Consider the following 19732-nt stretch of genomic DNA (forward strand, 5'->3'; position numbering starts at 1 on the left):
ATTCGGAACGTCAAATAATATATGTTAGATTAACAAAACAACATGTCTAACCTAAATCAATCGTATGCATGGTCACAGACCAGTAGTCCCCTCAAATAGGGATGTGAATAGCAAAAACTACGTGACTATCTGTAAACGTTACTCGGGTTGCCAAAAATCGGTAATAAAATAATGTATTATTTAATTTTCATTTTTAGAACTTCCGAAACAGAGACTATTGATTTATGCAAACCATTAGTTTGTACAAAAAAGATGATTCAAGAAATTTACCAGGTTTTTACAGTGCAATGTAATTTGGAATAAAATACTTTAACAAGTTATATACAACTAAAGGTCGTATTGTCAATAGATCATTCTAATATATGCATCCCTTTCTCAAGTTGGTTTTCGTTACGGAGTAGAGTAGAAACCTTTAAGTTATAATTGTCAATCAGTCACTTTGATAGATAGAAGAATATATGAGAGTTACGAATTAAACAAATCTTCTGGATTCCTCTTGAATCGACTGTAAACTTGCTGACGTTTCGCCAATGATCCTGTTGACTTCATCAGAGCTAAACTGAAACTGGTTGATTGATTGATACTTACCTTGGTGAAAGGAAATGACCTATGTCGCGATTAAGATTATTTGGTTGCTTTAAAATTTCTATAGAATCGCGGACTTTTTGTTGGTAGAAGAATTACATGCAAGAATTTTAGTGTTATCTAATAAGATTTGCTGTCCAGTTTCGTGATTGCATTTGGCAATTCTTATCTATTACATTAAGCAGTCCTCTTTTTGATCTGTAATGAGATTGAAGATTTTTTTAATATATTTTGTGCCAAATTTATTAAATAATCTGTTCTTAATAATAATTTTTCTGCAAGACCGTGATAAGACAAGTCGATGGGTAGTTTTTAGGCAGGTGTGTTTAGCGTAAAGTAATTTAAAAAGGTCATAATTTATAGGAAGAATGGAGTTTTTCAAGGGAATTAATTTTACGTCTTCGCTATTTAATAGTCGACGGGGTTGCCAAGGTGAATGCTATTAGGGAGGTCCATTTTTAATTTTCCTGTAAATATTTTGTCTGTTCTTATTTTACAAAGTTTTAAAAAATAATTTAGGCTGAACTCTGCTATACATGATAACGATACCAGCAAGCAATTAACTTTTTCAACAGCGAAGCGTAGAACAGCTACACGTAAAGTGGATGTTCTGAATTACAGCACTTCACTTTAGAATTCTTGGTCATAATTAGAGGCATACACGAAAGCGGTACGAAGCAAGTTAATATAGAAATAAATGGTAAAACATCTCTGCGTCAGAAGTATTTTATTTGTAATCAAGATTGTTAAAACAAAAATTGATTTTTATTTCATTGTTGGTTATTTATCAAAGTTTTTAAAAAGTATTGTAAAAAAATGTATGATAGGATGTGCAATTTAGCAACATGTGGTCCGTGATATTTTACAATACTCGGTTATTTTTGTGTTCTACGAACTTACATGTAGTGAACGATAACTACAGGAATATATTGCACCTAAATAACAATAACCTTACTGGAAGTTCGGTTTTAAAATGCCGGTATTGTGTTTTTAACGCGACATTTTTTTAAAAGTCAGTTTAACTTAACAACATTTAAGTTATGTGTATGGAATGCGGTCTCTTTTTAAAGTTAATAGAGGCTTGACAATTCATATTTAGCTTTGATAGTTTTCCATTCGAAATGTCCACGTTCTGAAATATATTTATTTAAATAAAACAAACGTTGCCAGTGCGCTAAATAATAAACGCATACAACCAGAGAAGTGGAGTTTGTTCCTAAAATACAACTTTCTTTTAGTGTTAAGTCAGTTAATCATGTTCTACGTTAGGATAAATGTATTGAAATATACTTTTCACTAAATCATTTGACTATCTAAGGTAATATCGTTGTATTTATTCTTGTTTCTGAAAATATTTTTGCGATTGTGTCATAATACGTTAAGCCTTTGCAGATATGGATTAAAAAAAAAAACACACCCACATCAATATAGAGAACAGATTAATTGAGAAAACAATGTTTTATTCATTTAAAAAAAAAAAACTCAATTTATGTCTTACCTTTGTTGCCATTGTTGACATTCGATTGTTTTGGCGAAGGTGAAAAAAAGTCGAAGAAGTTGTTCGTTACTTTATTAAAAAAAAACAATTATATACAATATATTATCCGCGACGAATAACCTTATCACTTATAAACAGATTTAACACAATAAAATTACTTATATACCCTTTTTCACATTGGTAGTATACCTATCAAATATAATTAAAAGTGAATCAAAATATTGTTTTTGTTTATAAACAATTATAATACTATAACGATATAAGGGCAGTTTCAAAAATCGGTACAGATTTTAAAGGCCTATTTATTGACAGAGGATCAATCTGTTTCTTCATATGAGCCTACTTCCTTTTCGACAGAAGGGATGTCAAATTTATAGAAAAAAACAAAAACTAACAAACAACAAACAAAATTATTAAATTTAATTAATCAAAAATTTAATGAAACTAGTCGATTAAAGTTAATTAAAATTAAATAATTCATTAAAATAAAATTGTTCGGGTTCAATTGATATTTATGGTGCGCTAATGATTTTTTAAGACTTCAGTATTTATTTAGATAGCGCAATTAAAAATCAAACTTCTTTATTTTCTTTTTTTTTCCGAACTACCTTCGTAGCAGAGAATAAAAATTAATAAATAAATATCTAATAAAAAATAAATTATCTCGTAAGAGAAAGTGGTGGGGGCTGTTCAAGCAATTTTCTGAAATAAATATCAATAAAAACACCAACATCACAGCAGAACAGCCCATTATGTGCAGACTCAACCTTCGGCATAGACTTGTTTTTGAGGGTGTTAAAGGTTTAAGAGGTCACCACGCCCTCTTAAGTCAGGCTACCAAACTTAGTCGACGAAACACACACTACATGCGTGCAGACGATCACAACTTAGACAGAAAGATGCTTTACTATTATTGTACCGCAATTTTGTGGGCCAGGAAGGAAGGTCACACGTTGTCTGACAGTGAACAATAATACTTGAAGCTGTTCTCAGAACAGATCTTAAACATCACTAAACCAATTTTCCTGAGAGCGATAGACAACGTACAGAACCGAACAAGTAAGGAGTTATATCTACAAGATGCAGGGGAGATCAACACTTACGACCACAATTTATTGGGGTTGTTCAAAAGCGCTTTTAGGCCATCAACGCTGCCATGACCAGATTGATTTTGATTGCTTGCAAGAAATTAAGCGAAATCAGAGTCTAACACGCTAGTGAAAACCGCATATCGATACCTTTTCCTAATCTATAATATCAATAGAAGCAAAAACTGAAAATGTGCAGGATACCTGCCATTATTAAATATTCTTTTAACAAAAAACATAAAAAAACATTTATTTAAGAATGTATTTAATTCAACATAATTGAATATTGCCCGTCTATCTACACAAAATACGAAATTTTAAAAATGCAAGTGAGCTTTGGAAAACGAAATAGCGAAAATTATAATTATTAAGATTGCATTTATTTATTTTTAATAGTAAATTTATATCCTTTCTCCTAATAGAACGAATATTAGACTGTAATAATGGCGGGTATACTGCAACTATTCGCACATTTCGAGTTTTTATTTCGTTTACTGATACTATAGGTAAAGGAAATGCGGTTTTCCTTTACGTGTTACACGTTACGTGTTATATTTGGCCATCTTGTGTTGTAATAAAAGTGACATCGTTCCAGTTATTTCCTTTTTTTTTTTAAGATAATAAATTTTATTTGCAGTGATATCGATCAACCCCTCTAGCGGCAAGTAATCGAAAGCAATCCGCTAAGAAGAGGCTTTTTTGAATGGCTCCAAGTTTCACAAGATGCTGTTATGTTCGAACACTCTCACCACTTTCTGTTAAGACATAGAGGAGAAAGTATTCTAAGAACTTTAAAATTGTTATTTCTCAAAAAACGGGATTGGCGGTGAACCTAGAAAACTGCTTAAGTAAGGATTTTCACTTCCAAGTCTTTATGACAATTACTGAAAATGCTGTTTTTTTCTTAACCAAAAAAGTAAAAAAAAATGAAAGGAATGATTTTATTTTAATTAGACAAAGAAAAATACTTTTACGCCAAGTTTTATCAAAATCGGTCAAAAGTTGACACCCTGCATTTCGAAAACGAAAAAAGTTAAGACCCACGTTTATAAGAAACAGAAACTTATATATGAAAATTCTTTATATTGAATATTAAAACTATGTAATATACAGGGTTTTCCCGAACTCGATGACAGAATTGTAGTAAATGAATGAACATATTCTTTAAGATTAACTTTTTAAATTTTTGTTTCATTTTTGTAGGTTGGTTTTAGTTTAATAAAGCAAATTTTTGAGAAACACGTCCAATTTTCTGAAAGAATTTGTGAAAAAAAAGTCGGATGTTCTGAAAAACAAACAGAATTTCTGACCAAATCTCTTGTAAGGAATATTGCGAATCGAAAAAGATCATTTATAGAGAATAGGCAATCTCTAACCTGGAGCTACTAGACACCAAAATATTACGAAATTATAACATTTAATTTGAAATTGTTTTCCAAAATTATTTTTGTTAGGTACTGCTTTTTGATTCCTTTTCGCACTTTTTCATCTTTTCCGTATTTATAAAAAAAAAAACTGCAAAAATAACTGGAAGTGTTTTTCGGAATTCCATCATGTTTCAACCGGAAGTCGACAGATAAAAAAATGATTTCTCTAGGAGCAAAGTTCAAATTGCAATTTTCATGTCAAAAAGCCTAAAACTGCAATTTTTTTAACATAATATGTTAGTATTTAGTAGTTTAGGGATTGCGCATTCTTCATAAAATATTATTATGACTGGCTTTTTGTAAATTCTGACACGTTTATCAAAAATTTTCCTGACAAAATTAAAACCTATATTATTATTCGAGCTTTCGTAAAGAGTTAAAGGCACAAAAAATTGTAAAAAATAATTTTTGTACAAAACAATATGTAAAGAAATATATTCTAATTCAAAATTTGCTCAGAATAAACTAAAATTGATACGTAGGGTAAATCGAGGAGAGATGTACCAATAGGACAGACAGGCTACCCGCGACTTTTCGCATACCGGGGCAACTATGCTTGCTTCGGAGGGACCGGTTGCAATTTAGTTTACCGTCCATCTCTCCTTCGCGTTCTAGCAGAGGTGGGCCAATTTCAATTTTTATTATTTTATTTTTTATAATTATTCACTGTGTTAGATTATCGTTTAAAAGGCGCCAAATAAATAACCAAAGCTTATGTTTATGTTACAATTTTTTGCAGAGCCTAATTCCAATTCAGAGTTTTTCAAAAGGCGGTCCATCTTTCCTCGATTTACCCTACAAAACTATCGTGATCTTTAAAAAATTTAAAATTTAACTTGAAATTGAAAATTATATTGTCGCCACTACAAAGTTCCATTTTTTTTATATTTAAATTCTCTCTCTCTCTCTCTCTCTCTCGTTTTTTTTTTGTATGTTTGGGTTCTAAAAGAGTTAAATATTACCTACGAAGTGCATTTAAAAGACTAAACGGAGGCGTTTCGTTTAAACCTCTTCCCAGACAGCGTTCTATATTTGGCGTTTATTCCGGAATAGCAGCACAAGTCTTTGATGCGGCCGCCGAGGCTGTCGTTCGAGTCGCTGCGAAACATGCCGTTCGAAAGTTCGTCCCAGTTTGTACTACCGATGAACATGTCCAAGTCGCTTTTCGGAAACCCTTCGCTGAAATTTCCAAAAAAAAAAGCCAACAGTTTACGGAATTGTGTCAACTCAAACCGACAACAACGTGTAAACAGAATTTACTTGGAGTATTATAATCTTAATCCTAAAAAACGATACAAACTTAGGAAAACTCGTTTCTTGTTTTGTGTTCTTTGTTTAATCCGGCCCGTTTAAGAGTGTCGTCGTGAGAATGTAAATCGGCCTTAGATATTGACCATATACTTAACATTGTTGTTAAACTAGTAAACATGATTCTTTCAGTTTCAGAAAAGTATTTGAAGCAACAAACAAATTCACTATATATCAAACAATAAGATTAAAAAATACGAAATTAATTTGAGAAAACTATCTTCAGAATTTGAAAGATTTCAGGCCATTAGAAAAATGGAACCAGTGCAATGCGACCCCATTCAATGTTAATTACGAAGAAGTTGATGCAAAATTTCAACTTGGGTTAATACCATTATTAGAATTTTATAAAAATTTAAGCCTTTTCAACAATGAAGCTTAGGAAAACTTCTTTAACAAACAGAATTGCAGATAAGCACCTTTCATCAGTTTTAAGAATTTCTGCTTCGCAAACAACTTGATGACACCAGAAAATAGAGTGATAATACTTCACATCAAGAACTACACTAAATTCATTTTATATTTTGTGCTTATAATTTTCTTACCTTTTGCTTTTTTAGTATTAAAATAATAAGTGTCTGTAATAATATTTGTATATGCTTATAAAACACATTTTGAGGTATCTTCAGTTATTATTCGATTATTCGACGCACAGGATGAAGATTTCCGAAATATTAATAAGTTTATAAACATAGTAGTAAAGTCAAGAAATGGATTGGAATGAATCATTTCTGATATGAAAAGATTGCTTTTTTGGGTAGTTCGTACTCAGTGGCAACGAAAAATAAAATCTAAAGGAATATAACGATTTCTTACCTGTAGTACAGCTTGATGGTTTCGTAAGCGTCCATAATAACCGCTATGAACAGGCTGAGGATAACGTAAATGTACAGACTTATGAAGGAATAGAGGTATATCCTGCAGAACCACCACAGCAGCAGCGACTTGTTGGACATGATCGAAAACGTCGCGAACATGTCGTCGCCGTTGATCAACGAGAACAGGCATTCGGACGTGGTCGACAGCGATCGAAATTTGAGGTGGTACGGTCCCAAGATCAGCCAACCGCAGAATGTAAAACCGGCGTATATCAAAACGGCGCAGATTAAAAATCTAGCCACCTAAAAGCGTTGACTTTATAGTTGCTGATATTTTAAAACCATAAAGTTGTGCGTTGGTTTTATCATGAGCAGAAAAAGATAAGTCTTTAAAAGAATTAAAAATATACAAAAACTTAGAGCTTAACTGCATTCTACTCTGCACCTGTATATGTAGTGATTGAGGGGGCGGAGCTAATGAATATTTTCTCAGATGACTGATTGCCTTATTGGTGACCTGAGGCGCGGTTAAAATTGTTTGGTCGTTTAGAGATTTCTATAGATCTTTGGATTTTTTTTTTGGTAGAAGAATTGATTATGCGCAAAAAATTTAGTGTGGTAAAATAAGATTTGATGCCTACTTTTATGATTGTCTTTGGCACCTGTTGCTTAACGTTATTTCATGTTCTTCCAGCCCGGTTGATATTTTTAGTTCTGTTGTTACAATATATTCTTTGCCGCATATGCATGGAATGCCTGCCGCCTCAAACACAATTGTGGATAAGTGATGTTTTAAATGTAAGGAAGTACCACAGTGGCAAGTGAGGGGTGGGAGGTTATAATAAAGTATATCTGTATGCTTTCTGGAAAATAGGGGGATACTATTAGTTTCTAATTCAATGGTACGTTAGAGTGGAATGGTTCAGATAATCTAGGAGGGATTGTTGCCCATGAGGCCAAATAACAACAGCATCATCCATGTAGCGAGAGAGTGCTAGAAATAGTACAATCAGATATATGTGGACCAATAACACTCGACATTTTAAATATTTCTTAATAATGAGAAATAAAATTGGAATATATGAGATGTTTACAAATTGTGAGAGTCTAGTTACAATTTCTAAAGTTAGATGTGTGTATTGCAGAGTGAATGGGACAATCCTCGACCATACAATAATTTACATTGTCTGTTCATAGATATAAGAAAGTGACCAATTGCTTTTCAATGGGATTATCCAAGAGTGGTCATTAACATACAATGCAACAAGATTATTACCTAAGGTTTCGGAATTTAAATTCATGTAAAATTGTGGTCCGTAATAGAAAATAATTTTATACCTACCTGTGTTTAATATTCTTTGGTTTGGTATACTACTTAGTTTAAGTTTATTAATAATAATTCTTATTTCGTGTGTAATACAGCGTGTGTTGAATCGTGTGCAAATTCTGCAAAATATGTAGAAAACACTATTCTATTGAGACTAAGGAAGTTATAAACAATGTTTATTTGACTCTCATTGAACGTGGTGCCAGCAAGCAAGCATCTTTAGAAGAAACGGCCACATTGTGAATAATCCCCTTTCAGCGAGGAAAAAAAAGAAGCGATGCTGACATTTTCTCGAGTGTAGATGGAAGTGATCAAGATATAATACGGCGTAAAATTTACCGGTTGTACGAGGAACAAAGGGTGCCTACATTAGATATCTGAATTAAGAGGCGTGAAAAAGATGAAAGATGAAACCGGTGTTAAATGTGGCAGAACAACACATGGGTTTTAGATTTAAAAAAATTGACAAAAGGCAAGATTTAATGGAATCTTTTAGAATTCGGAAATGGCGACTGGATTATCTAGAAAAAATTACGATTTACAGAGAACAACAAAGGCCAATTATTTACTTGGATGAAACCTGGTTCGACACTTATGATACCCTGGAAAAGCGTTGGGTTGACTAAACTGATAATTTTATTTTAGATTTAAACATAAATACATACATAAATAAATATTGTTTGATATCTTTGCTAACAAAACCCCAAATAATTAAATTCTAAGCAAAGTAAGGACCTATTCAGCCAAATTTTCGTTCATAAAGCTTGCCCGAGTCTTTCCTTAATTCGTATCAGTTAGTCACTTTCTTATATCTATGAACAGACTTTACCCCAGCACAAAATTGCATGACGGAAAGAATGAACAGAAGTTTGATAAAAAAGGGCGAGAACGATGATTAGTGAGTCAGCAGTACTTAAAGAATTTTGGGGGAAGTTAAAACGACGGCAAACTATTTTAGCAAGAGATCTGAGGTTTAATTTTATTGACAATATAAATATAATATTGGGCTTGTAACGGTAAATGTGGTCGAGTTAATTATTTCCATAATCGACGTTTCCAAAATACCTCAAGAGAGCTGCAACATATGTTACATGGAAACGTTCAGAATATTCCATAGAATCAAAAAATGTAATAATATACATTCCATTTCAAGAAAAAAGAAGTTGGTGTCTGATAAGAGTAGATGTGGTAATGCTGCAAAGTTAAAAAAATTCCAATCTTCTTCCAATTCTCCATATACTTTTAATATTCCATCGTCTGTTGCTCGGATTGAAGAAAGGGATATCAGTTGGGAAAATGACACGTGTCATTACTGGTGTCGAGTTTGGGACCCAGAAACCAAGCGCCAGAAAAATCTCTCCAGGGCCCAAGACGCGTCCACAAAGAGTCTCTACCTCAAGACCAAACGGCCAATCAACACTTTTATCGGAAAAAAGGGCCTATGATAATGTTCCTTGTCACACTACAATTTCAGTAAACAAACCGGGAAGTCGAAAACATTCAGACATAACCATCGGTTAACATCGAGTATCCGAAATGAAGACCTTGAAGGCGAAATGAAGGCGTGACAAGCTGGGATAGAATACGAAGACAATTCTGAATAAATACATAACAAAAATGGTAAAGAACAATATACCAGTTGAAACAAGATCCAGAGGAAGACCCCAGAAGAGATGGGAAGAATGATGAACATCCTTATCAGAGAAGAAGTCGCATTACTTAATTTGCAGACATGAAAACCAACAAAATTCCACATCTTTCTAAAATACAATGTTATGAGGGCTCACCTGGGGCGCAGACTTTTGCAACGTCAGTATAACGACGTTGTACGTTTTGAAAAAACCCAAATAGCGAAGCACCCCGAACCACACCAGCATGTTACCGATCCCGAGGAATAAACTGCATATGTTCCATTGGTCGCTCGTAAACTCGACGCTTTCGATCTGTTCCTTTATGGCCGATCCCATCACGATCAAGATGTCGTTCACAATTATCATGATGTACCACATATTTAGGAACTTGTGTCTGTCGTGCATCGTCAGTTTTTTGTCGAAATGCTCGGCGAAAAAGCGCACGGTTGCGTTTTTTAGTTGCTGGGCGCGCCACACTGCCCGGGCGCACAAAATAAACGAAATTACGCAGGTGGTGATCACCAGGTAGTTTAGTAAACTGCGCATGAAGTTCGCTATTTCGTTGTCGGTAATATATTTCGTGTCGCCTGAAACGAAATGGAGCGTATCAAACTTCTAAGCGCCGGCCGAATTAGAGTCTAATAGAGGTGACAGAAACTGCCATCTGATATTAGACTAAACAGTAAATTTGAGAACCATGGTAGGAATGAATTGGTATCCAATGTTTCATTTGACTGAAACCGGTTTTTTTCGAAAGATTTCATACAAAAGTTGCGCACCTTAAAAATACCTACATAATGAAGTGGTCGGAATGAATCGGTTTATAAAAAAAATATTTACTATATAAAAAAAAACTAAACTAAAACGGCTATTTACATATCGTCTGGATAACGTCGGCGCCAGGTTGTTGATGAGTCGGGCTTGCGGACGTCAGGTTCACTGAAACTGGAACGCATTCTCTCCTGTTTGAGGGAGGCGAAGCGGAAGGAGGGACATGAATATGGTTAATGATGGTTGATCGGTTAAAAGCGAAGACACGAGTCGCGGTTTAGATTGGTTGTTTAGAGATTTTTATGGAATCTCGGATTGTTATTATTGAACTGATTAGGCTTTTACTTGATGAAAATCCATTTATCAAAATAAATAAGAACTAAAAGTTCAGATTTTTACGAAATTATATATTTTGGCATGACAATTGTTTCGACAACACCGTGTCTTTATCAAATGTAATATTTACAAACTACCTGCTACTATATATACCGAAAAATGACCATAAAACCTTAATTAATGTTGTTACGAGAATTTAAGTTAAATAAAGGAGAGGTATTTAAATCTAATTGATCGTTAAGCAATACATTTGAATGTCTCATTTTGTTAATCTCCATGGCTTCCAATAAATTTAATTTTGTACTTTTTGTCCATTAGACCAGTGGTGTCTTATGTAACAGCTCCAGCAGTTAAACTCTCTACAAAATTAGTAAATATTTTAAAGTTCCACACAGATTTTAAACCAAAATTTGCAATAAAAAATTCTTTTGAATTAATCAACAAAATTAAAGATATAAAAATCATTTCTAACGCAACACTATTGTCTTTTGATGTACAAAACTTATTTCCCAGTATTCCACCTATGGATGTGATAGATTTAGTAGATTTTACCCTAACTCTTAACCCATTGGTGAAAAAAGATTTATTAGATTGCTTAATAGTATCTTTAGACCAAAATTATTTTGAATTTAATGGACAGATTTATATCTCTAAAGGTTTGATTATGGGAAACCCACTTAGTCCTTTGTTAGCCGAGATTTTTATGGATAATTTGGAAAATATCATACTAGAACAGAAACAGAAAAGCTTTTTATGGTGGTATAGATACGTGGATGATATCTTTGCTTGCTTTATTGGAACGGATAGACAATTGAATTCTTTTTAAAATTATATTAATTCGATGTAGTATTATTGCCGTAGCGCCTGCATAGTTTGGGTTTTAGATGGTGTCGGGTGTTTTCTTCTCAAAAGCGTATATAAATACCGTTACAAGTAATTTTTTTTTATTAAAATACGCAGATTATATTTCAGATTTTCGGATTTTTATTTATATATGAAATTTATTGAGAGTTTCATGAATAGAAACAGGATTAAAGAAGGAAACTACGTCGAAACTTACCAGAATATCGAGTAACAGTGTATAATTGTTAAATGAAGTAAACGGAATTTTCGAGTAATGAGTGGTAGGTCAGAAAGTGCCACCCACCAACAACTGATGCAGGAGGAATCCAGAAGATCTGTGAATAGTATTATTGCAGCAGGTGGAAGTTTTTTTCAAAAACTAAAATGGATGTTTATTAAAATGTAATGAACAATAGCAGAACACATTAAAACAACTTCAAACCCCAACACAAAAAGCCCCATGTGCCATGAAAATTTTGAGTGATGCAATTATCTTGTTAATAACTTTTAATTGTCTATTTGAATCGATCATTAGAACTAGGTTGATAATTTTTAGAATGAACTCATTAGCAACAAGAAGTACCCCAAACAATCGATTATGCCAGATTGATACCTATAAACGAAAAAATCTTAGGAGATTTGAAAATCATTTGTTAACATCTAATAGTTTATTTCTATTTAACCAAGTTGAGAGCGTATACAGGGCATAATACCGCTCTACTTTCTAACGAAACAATAAGAACTGAAAAAATCACTAAACAAGAATTTCAAAAAAGTCATACCAAATTATTTCTTTCATTACTACTTAGGACATCTGAAAAACTTCTATCATGAATGTAAAAGTTAATATTCCATGATCTTTTTTTGCAGAAAACTCAAGAATATGCCACCAAAGCAGAGTTTTTTTTAGTAAAAATGGTGCTTTTTCATATGCGATCAAGTTTGTTGTTCAAAAAAAAATTGTAAATTAAAAAATTCTGCTTTAACGTCTGCCAACATTTATAAAATACTAAATATCAAATTAAACTGAAAGACTATGAAATGTCATTTGTTTGAAAATGCTCAAAAATTCGTTTTTCGAAGTCTTTTATATATTTTTCTAAATAATTATATGGTATATGGTGCCTCATATACTATTTTAATTATCTTTCGTAAATTTGCCTTTACCAACCTGGTTTCGTTAAATTATCGCCTCATAGCAATTCTCCAATTTGTGCCTAACAGAATGAAAATATCGTTTCGGCATCAGCGCAAGATGCAGATTCACTACAATATTTTAATAACACCCAGTATATTTATAAGCTTCAGTCCATCAATAAACTAACCTTTACACATAAGCCTGGTCGCGTCCGCGTCCAAATCGAGAGTAATCTGCCCATCATGATTGTCGTTACTAAACGAAATTGTTATATCGAATCTATAGCAATTCGGTGCCGAGATCCTGGAAAAGAGGTGACAATTGGCCGACTCTATGTGTAAGCACAAAGTAAGTCGCATTACAAAGTGGATTTTTTGAAATTTTTTTTTTGGTTATTTATTTAGGTTAGTAGCAGTCGATTAGATTAGCAAAGTAACAATGTTTTTTTTTTCTTATGCTAATTTTTAACGGATCTGAAACAAAAAAAAATACAACAACAACTCTAGTTGCTGTTGTCACACTAGTAGGGATAAAATTCTAGTTTTCCTTAAAGTGAGATTAAAGATACTTGGCTTTTTCGCCGCTGGAAGATCACTAGAGATGTTTCACTTATGAGATGAACTTCGTTGATGTGAATAATCTCAATATTTGACTTTTGCAAATGATTACTATAACTGTTTAAAAAACTGTTCAGAATTTCAGAAACTCCAGTGAATAAGCGTCCGACTTCTTAGGAAAAAATTATCTAAAAATAGCTTTTAATATAATCAATTTTGTAAGAAAATTAATGAAAAATAATGAAAGTTCAATAAACAAAATCAAGGTATCAGGGATGTGGCGATTGTCTCATAGTGCCTTACAGATTCAATCAAGATTTTCAAATTTTACAATTTAAAAGTTTAAAAGCTTTGAAAATAAACAATTTAAAAAATTCAAATTTGTTTTTAAATCATTTAGAATTTTACAAGTCACCGCCCCTATTAAACATATCATGGGTCTCATTACTTAGCGTTTTAAATATGGTAACATATTGGTTTTAATTATGATGTTGGGTACCTTCCTTTATATATTACATAGACTTAAGACTTGTTAGCTTGAAAAAGTTACGGTGTTAACTTAAATGACTCTGCTTGTAAATATACAGTTAGTCAAAAGTCGCGTAGTGGAAATATATTTTTGGAATTTTTGGAAGCTTCTAACTGGGCTGGACCCAATGGTGGCATAGGCAACGTTGCCATAAGTACCACACCCTATACCCAAATTTAACCGTTTTTGCAGAAATGACAAAAACCTAAATAATTAATGATTTAATGAATAAACTAGAAATTAATTTTTGAACGACATAATTAATAATTAATTATTCTGAGGAAATAGTAAACAAATACTAATAAAAACCACTGCTTGAGAAAATCAAATACAAAGACGACAACGTCGCCTATTTCACCATTGAAGCCTAATTAGATAACCTCTTATATTAAATCCATAAATTTAGTATAGATAATTTGTAAAAGAAGGTAAACAGGTAACTTAATTAAAAATCAATTTAAGGTATCATTTTTAGAGGAGTTAAATTTTTGTACTTGTTAATTTTGTAAATTTACTTGCAAAATAAAAAATCATTATTTATGGATGGCAAGTGATTGAACCAATTTTCCTAAAGAATTGTTCATTTTAAAAGCTATTTTCAGGATATCTTCACTTAAAAAGTACGGCTTTTTGGACTATTCAAAAAATCATGTTTTAAACAAATTTGGTATTTTTTCTTTACAATTTTGTCTATGAAAACAGTACGTGAAATTGTTACAAATAACTGTGGAGTGCCACAGGGATTTTTGCTAGGCCCACTGTCGGATTCCCCTTTCGTTGTTAATCCGTAAGTGTATGTCCTGGTAAACATTTTTTTTAAATAATTATTAAAAACAAACAAATATACTTACTTGCTGGCGGCTCTAAAATTGACGGTTTTTAAAGAAAACATCAGATCGGCCCGCACCAACGCCGAGAAACTTAGGTTCACCGGTTCCGCCTTCATAAAGGTCTCGGAATCGAGAACGTCTCCCACTTGGTGCCTCGAAATATTCATGCAAGACTCTATAATTTCATTGTTAAATATGTAGGACTCGTTGAAACCGTATATGATGCCTTCTTTATACTGATAGAGGCAGAAGACCATGTCAACGGGCGTATTGTCTTCGTTAGCGTAAGAATAAGAACCTAAAATTAATTAAATATTAACAATACACGGCTTTGCAGAACAAAGGAACGTCAAACAAAAATGTAATTTTAAGTTCTCCTTGAATATAATTAATTGGTAAAAAGATCTGAAGTTTATTGAGATCTAATTTAGAAACGCCTTTCAATTTTTAGGATTAAGGTAAGCGTTAAGTGTACTTCTTTTTTAAAATATTTTCAACGTCCTGTCAGTTTCGCTTAAGCCGGAAGTTGGTGTCAAGTTACTTATTTCAAGTGGACCGCCCCGAATATTAGTACAATTTTAGATTCTGTGTGAAATTCTAAACATATTTTATGTATAATTATGTTTTTGAAATATTGCAAAAAGGAGGCTTAAGTTTACATTTTTGTTATAGGAGTTGCCTACTTTTATACAGACTGTCTAAAATTAGGCGGCCTGTAACTTGGAGTGTTATCAAGGTCTGGACTTGCCTCTCTATTCAACTGCATTAAGGTTACTAAAGTTTCTACGGCAGGAACGTTAACATGCTATGTTGCCATGTCTAATAGAACACATACAATTATTACTTATTATTTTTAGCATCTTTACCAATATAACACAAAAACTGTTTTTCTACAGTCAAGTCCTGGATTTGATAACCCTTAAAGCTAAAGTAAACAACAAAAATTACAAAAATGTGAACTTAAAACTCGTTTTCAACATCTTATCTATTTTCAAAGTTGACTAAGCAGAAAGCACAATTTTTATTCAAGATCAAATATTTCAAAAACTGCTGGATATAGGTATACATTATACGAGGTGAAATAAACAAGTTGACACCAACTTCCGGTTGAACTAAGTAAACCTACCTGGCAGTTATCTTAAACGCAAAAATTGAAACTTAACAAACTTTTAATGAAAGGGTTGGGTGAAAAATTGCATGATGTTTTCCCATTAACTATTATGAGAATTTTATGAGTAACTTATCTTTTTTGTTGAACGCTGTTTGCTCTATCGCTTCAAGGAAAGTGGTGGGCGGTTTCCAAATATTTTCTTAAATAAATTTCCATATCTCCAAAAAGGCATAACTCTTTTATATTATCTTAGCCTAGTCGATAATGTATTTGGTGGATGTTGAGAGATTTTTGGGCCAGTGGTAAATCTAGTTTTAACGTTATGTTTTTTTAAGAACTTCTGATATATGGTCAGTGATGTTTAAAATGTAAAGAAAGGCCATAGTAGTAACTGTGGGGTTGCTTTCCGACTCGTTTTCTTTGGACTTCTGAACGTTAAGTTCTGTAAATCATATTTTAGGTTAGGATAAAGATATGAGATGCGGTTTTTACTGTGTTGTTGGGTAATTTGACTACCTAATTATATTTTTAATAATTATATAATATATATCAAAACGAATATCACGTAGCAAAAGCCATTTAACTAACCAAATCAAATTACATTTTTAATAATTATATAATATATATCAAAACGAATATCACGTAGCAAAAGCCATTTAACTAACCAAATTTTTTTAAACTGTAAACTGGACGGAAGCAATACAAAACGGAATAATAAATTCTCATGAAAGTTCTCAAAAGTGAATTCCATTACAAATGATGACTTCAGTAACGCACCGGTATGTAGGTTGGCTACAATTAGGACATTTTATTTCCGTATCTTTAAACTTTTCTTGCCCAGATAGAGCAAACAACATTAAACAAACAAGATTTGAATCTTTCTCACCCTTAGCATTAATTTTTGTAGGTAAAAACGTAGTTTTGAAATTCAAGATAACAATTAAACCCCCTGGTGAACATTTTTGGAAACTAGAAAATAGCTTCCATCATTGCGTCTTCGCCGATTTACTTACTCCGAAAACAGTAAAGGAATCTTAGTTCACACGTGCTTGGTTATATTTAGAAAATTATCAACAAGTTCGTTTATCAAAAATTAGTCTGTACATAAAACGAATAATAACTATTTGAACGATATGCGAGTATTATTTAAAGAAAACCTTTTAGAATGCATTTAGACAAATAACATAACATTACTTAATTTGTCCTTGCCATTTCGCTTTATCTTTTGGTCATTTTTTCGCTACGCTAATCTAATGGAAATGTAACGCGAAAAAATTATTAAATATGATTTGAATGAGTTTTGAAACAAAATTGCTGCAACTTTCCAAATTGAAAAAATTAAAATCCCTAACTCATATTTTTCCTAATTATAATTCAAAATCGATGACAAAATCAAAATAGTTGATTAGTACAAATATAGAAAATATACATTGATTGAATGGAAACGGAATGGAGCCAACATAAAAATAACAGAATAATAGAAAAAATGGAATTAAAACAAATAGACTGACAGCGCGACGGGAAGCAAGGCAATAGCAAATGTATTACTTAATTTATTTTCTTTTTTTTATTAACTAACTGGACTAAAACTCAAAATAAACAACAAAAATCGGTATAACAAATTGTTACACTTTTAAAAGTTGTAAAATGGGACACGATACAAGATTAAATTAGTATTAAGAGTGTTAATCAAATTACTAGCACAAATTTAGAGATTTTTTATAAATAAAGTATGACTACAATTGAGTAGCTCTTAGATGGCTCTAATAGTTTTGATAATAGGGTTCAAGTGTCAATATGAAAAAAAAAATTTAGTAATGTTTATTTTCTCATAATTCCAGCATATTATGTGAACACTTAGATGAAAACTTAGGCGAAAACTGGATAGGCGCTAATGACCAGGTAAGGTAGCAATCAGATCACCTTTATTTTACACTATTTGTATTTATTGTACTATATAGTATGTGTTTTAAGTTATTTGATCAGTATACGTACTGAAAATATGTCACTTGAATATGTTTATTTTACTAAAATTGTTAAATACCTGCATATGTATAAGGAGAAATTGTTTTTATTTTATTTTTTATTAGTGTCATGCCCCGCGGCATTTTAAATAGGTACTTTTCACTCGCTGTCCCACACTTTGAGTTCATTTTTTTTAGTTTACATTTTAAATTGAAATAGCAAATATCTGAAAAAGTATTGGAGAGGCAGTAAACACGCGTTATTATAAAGTTTTTACAAACTACAAAGTCCAAATTTTTTCAATTTCATCAAATGGATTTCCATTTTTTTAGGTATCAAAATTTGAGAAAGCTATTATCTGGAAAAGGAAAAATATCCAGGCTGTTTCATTTAAAATAAGAAGGTTGTTCTCACTGCAGAACTGGCATCGCTTTTTTTGACAGTCATCGCCTATATCACCATTCCTAAGCAATTCGGGGCAATCAAATATTTCAAAAACTGCTGGATATAGGTGTACATTATAAATAAATAAATAAAGATAAATTGGGAAGGAGAGTGGAGAGTGTTCAAACATTTTTAGAAATAATTGTCAATAATTGCAAAATGGCTGAACAGGTTTCATCAAACCCTGAGTTGTTGAAAAGGACTCTTTTTAGGCCATCAACTCTACTGTTAGCAGATTAGATATTACTTTCATTTTATTTATGTAGAGAAAATGGGCAAGCTAATTTTTTAAGCACTAACACTAACCTATTTATTTTGAAACTAATTTGGGTCTTAAGAATCCAAATTCAAAAACTTACCCACCGATGTACTCAAAGAAGAATAGCCTTTGTAAGCATAATCAATTGTATCAAAGAAATCCTTTTCTGTATATATGGCAAGAGGACCTACGGAAGGAGGATAAGAATTCACTTCTCTTGTAGTGTCCCATCCTTTCAAAAATAAATGCGAAAAGGTTATCCTATTATCCCAGGTGTAACTTACATGGTTATATCGGCTAAAAAAATATTACTAGATGTAAAAAAAAAAGCAGTATGTTTACAAACCTTGACGCGAACAAACACAATTGCATGGTTACCAAAACAATTTTCACAACTTGAACGATAAACTTGTAGGGAAAACGTCTTTTTGCGTGCCACTTTTCTATTGGATTCATGAAAAAAAACTGTAACCTTCTTCTCATCTTGTCTTCAGTTACCAAGTCTGGAGGCAACCTAATATTAAAATGGTACATTTTTAACACTTGGCAATAATTTGTAAAGCAGAAAAGAATCAGTAACAATAAGCAAACAAAACACAACAAAAGATATTACTCTAATTCCGATTTTTCATGATCACTGTCTGTCATATAATTAATGCAGTTTGGATCTTGGGCTGTCGAGTTTTCCATTGTAGGTTTCTTCAAAAAAATATGCACAAACTATTGAACAACTTCTTCTAAATCCAAGAAACAAGTTATTTTAATAAAGCAAGGAATAAACAGCATACAAAGCTTATTTCTATTAAAGAAAATTAAACCTCAGCATAAACTATCGTTACAAGTTTGGCATAACTCCAAATTATTCAATTCCTTTCGAAAATTAAAAAATTTGCTTGGAACATTCGCCCATTTCCGACATCCGTTGAGGATTCTGGAGCTTGGTTCACACGATGCCATCTGTGCTCTTAAAAATGCATGTAATTCTTTGATAGTAGATACAAAGCAATTTTTTTGAGCAGTGCGCTTAATCGTTTTGATTAAATTGTGTTTTTAAAGGTTATTTCTAAATTTAAACTTTAAACAAAATTGTTTTTACCACGCATGTAATAACTTGTGGGAAATCCATAATTCTAATACCAGAATCCATTCAAAGGAGGATGTTTGTTTTAAGTGCTAAATAAAATCCAATATTTACTAACTATTTTAATTTATGTATTCTCTAACACTAACTTTAGCGGAATTATCTTACACATAGGACAAATTTAGG

General features: G+C 32.1%; 1 protein-coding gene and 1 long non-coding RNA gene across 2 annotated transcripts; one reads left to right on the forward strand and one right to left on the reverse strand.

Moving 5' to 3' along the window:
- Nucleotides 1–2147: 2147 nt before the first annotated feature.
- On the reverse strand, nucleotides 2148–19298 carry LOC132707842 (mucolipin-3-like). The gene is made up of 8 exons (XM_060679806.1): nucleotides 19079–19298; nucleotides 18812–18979; nucleotides 18566–18762; nucleotides 14708–14984; nucleotides 12958–13073; nucleotides 9839–10269; nucleotides 6723–7027; nucleotides 2148–5777 (listed from the first exon to the last, which is right to left on the reverse strand). Exons 1-8 carry the CDS (start codon nucleotides 19153–19155, stop codon nucleotides 5582–5584), a joined length of 1767 nt encoding a protein of 588 aa, XP_060535789.1. The 5' UTR covers nucleotides 19156–19298; the 3' UTR covers nucleotides 2148–5581.
- Nucleotides 16893–18310, forward strand: LOC132707844 (uncharacterized). The gene is made up of 3 exons (XR_009619784.1): nucleotides 16893–17338; nucleotides 17639–17699; nucleotides 18095–18310. It is a non-coding gene; the product is annotated as an uncharacterized LOC132707844 (long non-coding RNA).
- Nucleotides 19299–19732: the final 434 nt, after the last annotated feature.

The sequence above is a fragment of the Cylas formicarius genome, unplaced genomic scaffold (genome assembly GCF_029955315.1).
Source record: "Cylas formicarius isolate icCylForm1 unplaced genomic scaffold, icCylForm1.1 PGA_scaffold_9__14_contigs__length_23061073, whole genome shotgun sequence".
Classification (NCBI taxonomy): Eukaryota; Metazoa; Arthropoda; class Insecta; order Coleoptera; family Brentidae; genus Cylas; species Cylas formicarius.

Excerpts from the sequence above, each read along its gene's own strand:
- LOC132707842 (XM_060679806.1), bottom strand. The coding sequence starts at position 19,155 with ATGGAAAACTCGACAGCCCAAGATCCAAACTGCATTAATTATATGACA. Across the intron at positions 18,980-19,078 it reads CATGAAAAATCGGAATTAGA|GTTGCCTCCAGACTTGGTAA; the intron begins GTAATATCTTTT and ends TTTTAATATTAG. Across the intron at positions 18,763-18,811 it reads TTGTGTTTGTTCGCGTCAAG|CCGATATAACCATGTAAGTT; the intron begins GTTTGTAAACAT and ends ATATTTTTTTAG.